Genomic DNA, 14,417 nt, shown 5'->3' on the forward strand with positions numbered 1-14,417 from the left:
TACACAACTAGCCATTCTGATTAATAATTCAAAAAATTTCGGTGGCAAAGCTTACTCTCTTAAGAAAGATTAAAAGAACATAAGAGGAGAATAAAACAAACAAAACCAAAAGAAAATCTGAGAGGGGCAAATGAAATTTAGCAGTAATACAGATGCATGTTTCTGTAACTTTCGACACAAAGATAGCATGAACTCTAACATAATAAGAGTTCGATGCCGCAAAGAAGAGAAAATGCGGCAAAATCTCTTAGAGAAGAGAGAGAGAGAGAGAGAGAGAGAGAGAGAGAGAGAGAGACATTAAACTTTCATATTGTTCAAATCATGGTTTCTCCAAGATAACAGAGTATATTTGTTTGGCAAGTATGAATAGTTCACAAAACTTCACTCAAAAAAATGAAAATATTATACTATGTCACTATTATTAACTTGGTTTCTGTTCCTTTATTTCCTATATTTCACACTCACTTCACATTGGAAGATATAATTTATCTTAGATATATAGGAGAGTACATAATACAAATTGAAAAATTATATTATAAACATTATAGATCTTAACTGTTCATTTAGTAAATCAAGTATGTAATGTGCTCAGTATTATAAAACTTACCCACTTGCAACATTATCTACCTTTGGACACACACTAAAGTTCCACAAGCAAACTCACACCCTTTTTCTTAAAGGGTACACACTACACTATACACCACAAGAATTGGACTCAAGAATACAAGGAACCTTTTAATGAGTGTTGAGCTAGGTGTCTCATGTGATCCAATTCCCTTAAATTATTGTTTGGAATCCATGATCAAACCTAGCTCTCTCATACAAACTTATTAGTTGATAATATACACTTTGATGGTTCTATTCATATTTATACTTAACACAAACACAACTCCACCAATTTGCCTTGCCTTTTTTTTTATCTTTTCTTTTTCCTACAACCTAGTGGAACACTCCTGAGTCCCCTAAGCCAAGATCATGATCAAATTCAAGTAGCCATTCGCAGTTCCCGTCCCACGGCGACGGTCCCATGAGACTACTATAATCCTCTTCACTAGGTTGAAGTAACCATGAGTCATCAACAATAGGTAGATCATCTTCCCATAGAGAGCTAGCTAGTTGGTCGTGGCACGTCTTCGAGCTAGCTTGATCCGGTGGACTCGAGTGGTTTTGCGATGAGCCGGTTCGCCCTTCATCGCTGTGAGAAGTGGACTTTTGATTGTCGGACTTAGATTCGGTGGTGGCAGTCGACCGCGACGTTGTCGGGCTAGCCTTTTTGTTGAGTGGCTGGTGGGTGACAGGGTCTATGCCCATCTTTATGAGCTTCTTCTTGATGTGCGTGTTCCAGTGATTCTTTATTTCGTTATCAGTTCTTCCAGGCAATTTTGCAGCAATTTTGGACCATCTGCAACAATTGACGAGAGCAACTTCGTTAGTAAATGTCTTAGATTTAAGAGTCAGCGAAAAACTAGTTTCTTTGAGATAAAATGCAACGATCCGACCCGCCAGCAATAATAACTCGTTAGGTATAAACAACCGGCCGAAAATGCTTAAACCCAATTATTATTACTAGCGTGCGAGGCCTCATATAAACTGATCGGAATCAGTATCCCATCCGATATGGCACTATTATATAAACTGATCGGAATCAGTATCCCATCCGATATTGGATTATTGGGGGCGTTACAAACTTCCTCCTGTTTAGACCTTGATTTTCGTTAGGTTCAAACCCAGACAGACAGACCAGGATCAGAATAACTCGGTGATGTGAGATTCTAGAGGTGACTTCTACGGGTTTAAGAGGTGGCTCCTACCAAACCCTTTGGTGTAGCATTTTGCCCTGCATAACATTTAGCTTTCATACTTCTAGCTGGTATTCGGCTTTGATACCAAATGCAATGACCCGACCCGCCAGCAATAATGACTAATTAGGCCCGACCAACAGGCCAAAAATACTTAAGCCCAGTTATTATTACTAGCATGCAATGCCTCATATAAATTGATCGGGATCAGTATTCCATCCTCCATCCGATGTGGGACTATTGGGGGTGTTACATAAAATTAGTATGGTTCCTCATAAGGGTAGTTGCATAGGCCAAGAAGTTTACTCTATAAGACTAATGGATGCTTAGCAGTGAAGAGATTCATATAAATTTGAGTTTGGGAATCATCACAAGCTAGAAAAATTATTATAAAGAAACAAAGTCATATTCTTCTTTAGAAAATGGTTGATCATTCATGAAAGAAAGATATGTGAATCCCTTTTCTAAATCTTTAAGAAAGAGAAAGAATTAACTATAATTTTTTACTGGACCCATGACGCAACTCATACGACTAATTAAACAAGTTGTTTTACTTCCTGATCAAGAACTTGGTTGGTATAATTAGTTGTCTTCGTTATAAAGATTCGGAATTGCTTTTGTTGGAATCTTTGAATGAGTCTTATCGCTCCAAATGTTGGCGAAGCTCCGATCGAACTTCGATCACTAAAATTTGGCGAAGAAACCGTCGTTTGGTCGAACATCACATCAGTTTGGTCGCTTGGTTTACATGATCGATCTTCAAATCAATGAATTGATGTATTGGTCATTAATTAGAGTCCAATATTAATTAGTGTTACAAATTAATTAAGAGTGCGCATTTGAAGCAACCATAGACTTTAATATACTGGCTTAAGATCGCATTAATTAATTAATTAGGCACCATATGATGTCGAGAAACTTAAAAAATGTGGACCAATTTTGTTTCCTCGTATCCAACGTCATCATCACGTCACATAGCCGTATGTGTACGAACTATACATGTAGAACTATTTAGGTAACATTAGGTTAGCTAAACCAATCAAAATGAATATGTGGTAAAGAGTTAAATCTATTAGAAATCTATCAACCCCAAAAAAAAAAGAAAAAAAGATGCAGGTAGGCCCAGTTCACGTATTGATTTTCTATGAGGTGAAAAGAATTTTTTTTTTTAAAAAAAAATAAAAATGGTTAGGATATGTTCCCATAAATTACTGAAATTCTTAGAGTAAGGCACACTCAGTGTTCTTAAAAAAAATATTCTAAATTTCTAAGAATATAAAATAATTTTCAGATCGCTAGAACTCTTTAATACTAATTTCTCGATTGATTGTAAATGATATACTTTTTTTTTGAGATACGTCATAAACAATACGGTAGCAAATTTAAAAAAGTAACTTCGGTAATACGGTAATACGGTAGAGCTAGCACAAAAACCTTGTTATTATAGGATAATACTTGTGCGTCAACAATCCGATTGTACTAAAAATACTATCCAACTTACAAAAGCTATGCAGATAAGAGTCATCTAATACTATCAATAGTATCTTTTTTTTTTTTTAGAGAAAAAATTAGCATGCTATTCGCTTCGTTTATTTTATTTAGAAATAAACTTAGCCAGAAATATGGATCAACTAGAATTCGAATTTGAATCTCGGATATCAATCACCAAACCTTTTTGCCACTTGTGTTAGGGCCGGTCGGTTACTATCAATAGTATCTAATTTATATTACTCGTGTTAAAAGGTTCGAGCCAATCTAAAAATCTTGATCTTAGTAAGCGCAAACAAAAAAGAAAACCACAAAGTGACTAAGTTGCATTGCGAAATCGTACGCATCCTATGATCCTACTTTTACCGCACATTACGTACGTATCCGTAAAGAATCAAACGTACGGATGTAAGGAGCTGAAGGAAGGGAAAAGAAGATGAACTGAAATGGAATGAAGAATGATGGCATGCAAATTCATACTTGTTGCCGAGGCGGGCGTGGAGGTCGATGACGAGCTGCTCCTCGGCGTCGGTGAGCAGGCCGCGCTTGAGGTCGGGCCGCAGGTAGTTGGTCCAGCGCAGGCGGCAGCTCTTCCCGCATCGCAGCAGGCCGGCCAGCTTCGGGACGGCGCGCCAGCAGCAGTGGCCGTGGGTGAGCAGGAAGCCGATCAGCTTCTTGTCCTCCTCCGCCGTCCACGGCCCCCGCTTCACCCCCAGCTTGTCGCAGCACGGCTGCCGCCCCATCAATTACGCCCTTCCAATTAACCACTGCCCCTACTGCTTACTTCGTTTTGTATCTTTTGTTGTTGTTGTTGTTGTTGTTGTTGTTTTCTTCGGAATAATATTGCTACTACTACTACTGATTCTCTCTTGTTCTTCCTTTCGCGCACGAACGCATCACCACCACGACGACCACGACCACCACGACTACCTACCCGCACCCAACAACTCGAGTTTTTTAAAAAAGGGGAGATTTCGCTAGGACAGTCCTGACAGCAATCGGAAAGGGGTCCTGAAAGCTGCCCGGCAACCGCAACGAGCTGACTGTTGTGTTTTCTTTATTGGTTTCCTCTGAGGAAAACCTTTTTCCTTTTTTAAAAAAATTAATGTAATTATTAGAGTACTTGGACAAATTCAAAAAAAAGAAAAAAAAAGTTATGTGGCTATCGCTCACGATTTTTTTTTTATTTTATTTTTTTTTTTTGGGTCGCTTGAACAAATAAGACGAAAAATCCTGTACGTATTGCCGACAACTATTGTTTATTTTGTAATGTAACGTGTATTAATTGGATGACAATTCCTGTTGTAATAGTTTGCAAGCAAACTCGAAGTAAGAAAATAAGCAAAATATATATTATATTTTATAAGCAAAAATTTATCCTATTTTGAGGTATATAAGTAACATTGCTTATTTTAAAGATATAAATTTAAACTAGAAACACAAAAAGAATCTATACTATTAATAAATTATAAACTAGTGGGTAATAATAAGGGGCTCGTTCGGTATCAAGAGCCATCTAATTAACACTGCCGGAGAAAAGAAGTTCAAGTGAGAATATTATAAATATATTTTCTGCAATGATGACTTAATTTAGTTGACATATGGGTAATATAAAAATAATATAACAATAATTAAAATAATATATCATTTTAATATCAACTATGCGTCAATATTAATTTAGCCAGGTAAATTAGGTTATGGAACAATAGCAATTCTTAAAGTTTGTACAATTCCAAAAGTTACAATAAATTAAAAGTTGCGAACTAAAACATGATTGGTCTCATAATTTGAGGACCAAAGTGCAGTCTACTGGAGCAATAATAATGTTATACGTACTATTTTATTTTAGAATTAATTTCATACATATTTCTGTAAATATAGTAAATTGCAAATATATTTCTTAAAAGTTCAACTTCTATACATTGTTCCTACAAAAGTCCTAATATTTTTAAATATATTTCTACTGTTAGGATCTGTTAGAAAAAACTAATTACCCATAGGTAAAATATATACTTAACCATAGTTAGTGAATACGGTGAATTGACCTTTTTATCCATCCTTAATTAATAGTTCGGATTTTAGAAAGACATATTTATGATGGCAAAAAAATTATTTCACTTATAAAATAAACAGCATTTTAACAATAACAAATCAAAAATATATATATAAAAATATTAAAATTTTTGTAGGGACAATATATATAAAATTGAACAGCAGCGGTCTGAATGAAATTAATCATTTATTTTATTATAATAATAAAATTATTTATAATTTTGTTGTCTGTCAAAGCTTCCAGAGTCTTTGCTGTTTTCATTTCCGACGATGCAGGCTGGCGTCCTTGCAAATTGCACGCTTACTCAACCATTCCGTCAGCAGTCTCGTCATCCCCGCCCCCATGCTGTTCATATTCTCTGTGTTTTAAGAATAAATAATCTACTACTCCCTGTCCGCCGCGTCAGCCGTGGACCACCCAATGGCATTTTTACTCCACTATCCTTTCAGCTGGGGACGTGGATGGTTACGGATACATTAAATTTTATACGCTTCTAAATCGAGTAAATTTATTCGGTACTAAATGAATATAGTTTTGAATATGAATATTAAAAATAAAAATTTGATGGATTTTCGTTTGGGTATGGATTTTATCTGTGTCCAATTCGAATTCAAACTCGACCTTTAATCCGAATTGATTTTACGTTATAAAATATATATATAAATATTTGATGTTATATTTGAATTTATATTCTAAAAATTTAGATTTAATATAATATGTTTTGAAATATGTTAAAGAAATAATTGTTTCAAGTTCGGATTTTCAGGATTGTGTTCAGATTTCGAATTTTTTCAGTTGGGTTCAGATTTAGATATGAATTTTTAAAATTCGTCAGATTCGGATTTAGATTCTGGCTTGGAATTTAGTAATCGGGTTAAGGTTCAGATTTATAAAAATCTGTCTTGAATCCGACACACTGACATCCCTATCCTCAGCCTTTGCTAGAGTTTTATATTTTTTACACGAAAAATACTGTTTCTACATTCAAAAATAAAATGTAAAATTTATATCAACTTATTTAAGTTGCGAGAGACACTTTTAGGTTTAATACGAAAAATAAAAAATTAATAAAATGTGTGTAAAAATATTGGCTCTCTAATAAACAAGATGTAAGATTTATAAGTACTTTTTTGAATGTATATGTTAGCAATGATTTTTTTCATATTTCAATTTAACAATCAATATTTCTTTATTAGAAAAGTTAGTTAATATTTGAAATAAGTTGTGAATAAATAGTAGTTATGAGTTATAACTTTAGGTATTGTTTGGTTCGGGAATAAGCAAAAAGTGGCTATTTCAGGGATAGGTATAAATTGAGGAATAAGCGCGGATTAGATCAATTTTGCGTTTGGATGAAAATTAGTTATTCCTAGAAATAAAAAAAAAAATAACGTTTGGTTAGATAAGATGGAATATGAAGGAGAGTGAGTTTTTATAAATAAAAAATAATAATATTACCCTCTTATTATATTTGAATTTAAATTTTTAAATTTTTAAATTTATATTTCTAAATTTAAAATTTTAACTTTGAAATTTCAAATTTATCTATTTTATCCATTTTTTTATCTATTTTACCTATTTTATCTATTTTTTATCTATTTTTGAAATTTCAAATTTTAACTTTGAAATTTCTATTTTATCTATTTTTTATCTATTTTATATTATTCTGGATGAAATATTTTTGGAGCTTGAGAGTTGGGGCTCCAGCAAGTTCGTTGGAGTCCGGGCTCCAATGCCACGTGGCATGCATCTGAAAGGAGAGCACACATTTTCTTCTCGAGGTTATTTTTTTAAAAAAACAACTTAATTAATTTAATTTACTTTAATTTAGGGAGGCTGAATGGTTAGATATTTGACGAAATCATATCCTTATTATTCTTTTTCTTTTTTCAGATACAGATTCGAATACAAATATGTGTTGGATACTAAATTTTTATTACTATATCTGCTAAAAATGGATTCGGATATAGTCGAATATTTTTTTCGGATTCGAATATGGATCGTATATGTATTCGAATAATAATATACATTAATTAATATGCATGTACATAAATTTTTTTTATTTTTCTATCTTATTTTCTAACTATATTTTTTCACATAATAAAATATATAATTTTAATATATAACTCATTATAAAATAAAAAAATAATATATAAAATCAATATGTATTAATCATCTTTCCGTATTAGCAATGAATTAGATAAGTAGACAAAAATGATCGACTCTAGAGGAAAGAAATTTGGGTTGACCGGACGAGCGAAATTATGATGGTGAATCCAAAAATACAAAAAATATAAAAATAATACTAAAAGTTCAGATATCCGCATCCATATCGGTTATTTTTCAATATCCGAAAAAAATTAACTCTCTAAAACTATATTCGTATTCGTGTCCGACTGGATCCAGATATTTTCTTTCCAGATCCTGATATTATCAAATATGAATACGAATATTTTCAGATAATATCCGATCCGTTTTCACCCCTACTTTAATTAGAAGAAATATAAATAAAAAAGTAAATAAAAATAAAAAGTTAATAAATAAAATTTAAAAAGAGATTATTTGAAAAAAGTTAATGCGGAAAGAAATTGCATATATGAGAAGCTTACATCTTGTATATTCTTTTTTAAAAAATAAAATTTAAAAATTACACTTAATTATTTAATTTAAAAATAATATTTTAAAACTATCATTAAAAATATAGGACTTAACTCCAACATAAAAAATTGATTAATTAATTATTTGAGAGAGATAAAACTATTTTACTTTTAAATAATTAAAAGAAATAGAGTGCAAATTTTTCTTTTCTTGAAGGCAAAACAGTAGAGTTAGGGCTCATTATTTTTATAAATTTTATTTTATTTTCTTATTTTATCTTCTTTTTAAGTTTTTACTTATATTTTTTAAAATTAAAAATAAAAATGAAACGTACCATTATTAGGGAAGGGACCACCCTCCCTTTCGAGGTTTCCTCGGATCCCAAAAAATTATTTATTGATGCAGACCTGTGCCAATTTTAGTGCTGCACACATGGGGCACGCGCGATGCCGCACTTTTTAGTGGGTCATGTTGAAATTTTATAAGAAACTAAAATCATATTTTCTGTAAGAATTTTAATTTCTGTATTCAATTTGTAAGCGTGATTTTTGCTCGTGTTTTGTTCTCGTTCGCAATCTGTAAAAAAAGTAATGTTTCGAGCCTAATTTTCTTATTTCTAAATATGGAGCTGTCACAGAAAACGTTATTAGAGTTAGACCGGAATTTCTGTATGTTATATATATTCATTATGTTATATTTATATATAACTTAATGTAAGGATGTTTAATTACGTCCATACATTAAGAACATGTTCAGATACATCCTAACCGGTAGATCTTCCGTATCTTTATAAATCGATTTGAATAGAAAGATTGTATCTTTATAGATCGTCTTGAATAAACCATGTGTGCCATATCCAACAGATCATTCATTCTAAAATTATTTTATTTCCAATCCAACTAATTCTTTTAATATTATTGTTTTAACTATCATTCAAAATGTTATAGTCAAATTAAAAAATTTAGTCCTATTATATTTTATATATAAAAATATTTTAAATCTCACAAATGTTGCAAAATGAGTATAGGTTGGATAAAGATTAGATATTTGTATTAAAATAGAAAATGCTACATAGCGGTGCATCTCAAAAAAAAAGTGTATATTTTACCTCACTTATTCTAAAATTCACTAATCTTTTAAAATATTTAATATTGTTAAAAATAAAAATTAGACAAGTTTAAAGAGTAATAATAACTTTTAGATGATGGCATGTGAGATCTACACCCGTTTTAAGTTGTACAAATAGGATTTCTTATATTTATATTCTAATTAAAACGCGTGCTACAAAATATTCTATACACTAGGTGCATGGTAGACTAATTTAGAAAATCATAAAAATTTGGCTAAATTATACATTTGGTTATTTGTGCTAATTTTGAGCTCAAACTTTATAAATTGTTATTATCAAGTCCTATATATAGTCTAATTCAGTTAACTAAATAATACTGTGCGCTGAAGAAATAGTAATGTAATAGTATTGTACTCAATAATATAAGAATAATCTAGGCACCACATAGTATGATATTAACGATTGATATTTCAAAATGCAATCAACTAATTTGACAAACTTAAATATTATAAAAATCTAAAATATTTGAGTCAAAAATTATAATAAATTAAAATATATAAACTAAAATATCACACATTTTCTATTTTGAGAGATAAAGTATAATTTTGCACAAATAATTTTGTACATATGTTTTTGAAATTTGTAATTAATAAATGTATCCTTTAAGGGCCCGTTTGGTTCGAGTTATGTAATATTACAAAGTATCTCGACATATCCAGGTATCTTGGATTTCGGCGTGAGATTACTACTGATGCTACATTAGCGCGTTTGGTTTAATGCAGTAATGTAATACTAGATTACAGTGTTTATAGCATTAATACGTTTGGTTCAGTCTATAAAATTTAGTAATCCTCACATAAAAATATAGTTTTTTTCAAAACTGCCCTTGTTGTGGTTATTTGAATATTATTTTTTGCAAAAATGATGAATGGAGGGAAGGAGATTGTGATGATTACCTGGGAGGACAACGCAATAGAAGATGATACGTGTTCGTGCGAGAGAGAGAGAGAGACGTCGAGAGAGAGAGAGAGAGCGAGAGAAAGCGGTGTGCGAGAGAGAGGGGGGAAGGCGAGAGAGAGATGAAAATAATGTTGTTAATTAGATTAAGGTTGTTGGAGGGTAAAATTGTCATTTTACATAATATGTAGTATTAACGGATTTCAGTAATGCAAGATACACGACCCCCCTCCTATTAATATTTTCGATGTAATCCTGCTCGATTTGTAATGCTACATTAACGACTAGATTACATAGCGGATTAACCAAACACAGTTATCCTGGTAGGATTGCCAGTAATCCTGGCAGGAAAACTCGAACCAAACGCACCCTAAATGCTATCTATCTATATATATACCAAAAAAATAAAATAAAAATCGTACACTCTATCCGTACGTACGTAGTACCGTACAAGGTCCGGTATTTTCTCAATAGTTTGCCTATTTTTTAATACTAAAAATTTAAAAAATAATTTGCCTATTTTTTATATGTATAAATAATATTTATATACCATTTATTATTTAGTTACATGTCACATCGTCAATGCACGAGTTTTGTAGCACCTTCCTTCTCTTTTAACTACACATGTTTTACACGTAAATTCTTAAAAAATTAAATATTTATATTTATATCTCTTAGGCCTTTTTGTAAAAAAAAAAAAAAAGGTCCACTGGTTTTAGTTTTTTGCGAATATGTCCGCTTTTTTTTGGATATTACGGATGTGATCATTTTTTAAAAAAGTACGTACAAGTTCGAATTATATATAATTGAAGGTACTTTTATATTAAAAGATGAGAATTCTCATCAGAAAAAAATTAAGCATAACAGGTAAAGAAGAAATAATACAACATCCTTTTAAATAATATAATATTTTTTATCTTTCTTACTAAAAATTTTATATTTAAAATATGTTTCACCATTTAAAATTATATTGCATTATTTAATTAAAAATAAAATTGTTTATTAAAAATATAAAAATTTTATGCCATTTGAAATTATATTACACATGCACTTTGATAAATAAGTTGAACTAATTGGTAGTTTGTTGGACAACTTAAAAAACATGTGCAATATATTTTAAATAAATAAATAGTGCACTTCAATTTATAATAATATATATAAAAGCTCAAGATATTATAGCATTAAAATAATGTGTCAATTTTTTTTTTTAATAATTGACAAATCATAATGTACATATACTTTTCCTTTGAGAGACAAAAATTTTCGTTTAACACACAAAAAAAGAAGAAGAAGTGCAATATCCTCCTAAATTGTGCAATATTTTTATAAATGGTTCAATATTTGTATAAACACTAGAAATATTGCACAATTTACGCAATATATAGCAAACACAACAATATATTATTTAGTACAAATAGTGTAATATATTGTAATATATTGTATAAAAAAGTGATACAATATTTGTATAAATATTGCAGATATATTGCATGCATAATTTCTATAAATATTATATAATTTAGGAGGATATATATATTGCACCCTTTTTTCTTTATTTATTTATTTTTTTGTTTTTGCGTAAATGAGAATTCCTTTTCTCGAGAATAAATTACATGCATATATATATAATGACTGTCTAAAAAATTTGACATTTTATTTTAATATTAAAATGCAATATAATTAATAACTATTCTCTTAAATTATGCAATATTTATAAAATAGTGCAAAATTTATACTATTTGTGTAAATATTTACATCATTTATATACAATATATCATAAAAAGTACAATATATTGCATAAATTATACAACATTTATATAAATAGTGTAATATTTTACTATTTTTTCTGTAGTCTTTCAAAGTTCATAATTTTAATCGATTGATTTGAATTCTTCAAGTCGACCGACCAGGAGAATAACGCAGAAATCGATTGATTTGCATGTACGCATTTCGAGCGTATCGATCGACATTTTAGAAATTTAGCATATATATGTATGATTACTGAACATTATATTAATTGATTAACTATTAACTCATTGGAAAAGTATCATAATCGTCTCGGACGTATTCCTTCCGTGTAAATAGATAAAATCTACTTATATCATTATAATTCTTACTTTTTTTATAAGTTTTATATTAAAAAAATTATTTTGACTTTTATATAGATGACACGGCCAATTCCTAAATTTATGATTAATAGTACAAAAGGACAAGTTCCAAAAAAAAAAAAAATAAATATCGGCTCGAGATGTGTTTAGCTTGTTAATTTGCTTGTCTATTAATTAAACGGTCACACAAATTGTCCAAAAAAATTTTATTTATTCTTTTCTTTTTTATTTTTGTTTTTGCGAGTTCACTAAGTTTTCACTTTATTTCGATTCAGTTCGTTTCAATTGATTAACTCGGTTTCGATAAAAAGTTTTTAAACAATTGATATTAACATGCTTAATCTCATTCTTAAATGTTTTATCTAATGGTATATTATCAATCGAGACGCAACCGTAAAATATATATAATTTGAAAGTTTAATCACTAATAAATGTTTAACCGTTAAATATTGAAGGGAGGGATGGGTTTAGAATTGGCTTTACTATTAAGGGGTAAATACAATTTGGGTTCTCAAACTATAAGATACATGACACTTTCGTCCTTAAATTTTAATTTATTTAATTTCTGGCTCGAATTTTTTAAATTATTACAATCAAGTCTCACAAACTAATTTTTTAATTAAATATTACTGAATTACTAATGTAAAAGTGATTTTAGTAATGTCATAATTGAATAAATTAAGATGCCACATTATTTCTATATTAATAATTCACTAACATTTAGTAAAAAAGATTAGGTTATGTGATTTGATTATACTAATATAGAAAATTTTACTTAGAAATTATAATAAATTAAAGCTTGAGAACTAAAATGTTTTCCCCTTCATATATATATAACTTAAGAACCAAAACTATAATATTATATTATCTGAAAGAACAATTTACTATGTAATAAATGGATCCGAATATATACACTGTTAAATTTACAAACACATCACATCTATCATTAAAATTATCAATTTTGAGACCTTTGTTCATCACTAGCCAAATGATGTCGAAAAATTATGAAATTTAATTTTTAAATATTTTTAATAATGTAAATCAAGTCTAACGGAGCCGATCGTCGATTTGGGAGCCGCATCATTGAAAATAACTTGGTAGCATGGATGCCTCTGTCCTATCGATAGTATATCAGCCTATCTCTCTCTCTATCTATATATATATAGCAAGATACATGATTAATGGAATCTTTACATTTATGGAATAGTTTGTTAGTTTGTGTTTTTTTAGATAAAAAATTGTTTTGAATGTTTTGCTTGGAGTTAAATGAAATCTTTACATTTACGGAATATTTGTTAGTTAGTTTTTTTTTTTAGAAAAAAAAAATTGTTTTGAATATTTTGCTTGGGATTTGATATCGTCGCTATTGCGTTGTCAACTCCAACAACGACTTCTCACCAAAGCGAGCAACGGAAATCTCTTCCCAACGAGAGAAAAGAAAAAAAATATCACAGAATCAAATATAATAATAATAATAATAAAAAAAAGTAAAAGCCACTTTGTTGGATGTTGTAGTACAACTACTTAAAGAGAGATACGCCGACCATCCCTAGCGCAAGTGATAAAAGACTTAGTAATTGATATCCGAGGTCCCGAATTCGAATTCTAATTTATTCATATTTCCAACTAAGTTTATTTCTAAACGAAATAAACGAAACGTGTAATATGCTACCTATTTCTCAAAAAAAAAAAGAAAAAAAAAAAGAGAGATACAACATTTTATTTTATTTTGTTTCATTTTTCTATCGGATGGTTGTTACTTCTGTTTGTTGTGTAAATACTAATTGAGTAGAAATCTTGGTATAGTTAATGGGACATCCAACTTAGTATTTATTTACTTTTGGGTAAAATATGGATAACCTTTTTTAATATATTGTATATATATATATTGCATTTTACTCTTTTATATATAAAACAAATATGCACTTAATTTCAGTTGAACGATGAAAAATATCTTATCAGAATATAATATTAAAAAAAAATAATAAATGATTAAACATGCCTTCATTGTTTATTCTTTTTCCTTCTCAAAAAGATGAAGTGCATATTTTTTTAAAAGGTTAAATACTAACTCTTCTTATTTTTTTTAGGAGCTAGGCTGGCATACTATCGGTAGCACGAAAGCTTCCGTGCTACTAAGTTATTTTTATTGATGCGGCTTCCAAATCGATGATCGGTTCCGTTAGACTTGATCTACACTATTAAAAATATTTGGAAACTAAATTTCAAAATTTTTCAACATCATTTGGTTAGTGATCAAAAGGTCTCAAAATTGACAATTTTAATGATAGATGTGATGCATTTGTAAATTTAACAGTGTAAAACAATCCAAATCAAATGAAATTTTT

At 29.8% G+C, this 14,417-nt stretch overlaps 1 protein-coding gene across 1 annotated transcript; it reads right to left on the minus strand.

The window, feature by feature from the left end:
* Window positions 512-4,222, minus strand: LOC109728934 (protein ODORANT1-like). Its single transcript, XM_020259489.1, has 2 exons — window positions 3,768-4,222; window positions 512-1,402 (listed from the first exon to the last, which is right to left on the minus strand). The coding sequence occupies exons 1-2, from the start codon at window positions 4,028-4,030 to the stop codon at window positions 940-942; spliced, it is 726 nt and encodes a 241-aa protein (XP_020115078.1). The 5' UTR covers window positions 4,031-4,222; the 3' UTR covers window positions 512-939.

Source organism: Ananas comosus, linkage group 25 (genome assembly GCF_001540865.1).
Source record: "Ananas comosus cultivar F153 linkage group 25, ASM154086v1, whole genome shotgun sequence".
In the NCBI taxonomy this organism is placed as follows: Eukaryota; Viridiplantae; Streptophyta; class Magnoliopsida; order Poales; family Bromeliaceae; genus Ananas; species Ananas comosus.

Coding starts and splice junctions, on each gene's coding strand:
- LOC109728934 (XM_020259489.1), bottom strand. CDS start 4,030: ATGGGGCGGCAGCCGTGCTGCGACAAGCTGGGGGTGAAGCGGGGGCCG. Junction 1,403..3,767: donor CACGCCCGCCTCGGCAACAA/GTATGAATTTGC, acceptor CAATTGTTGCAG/ATGGTCCAAAATTGCTGCAA.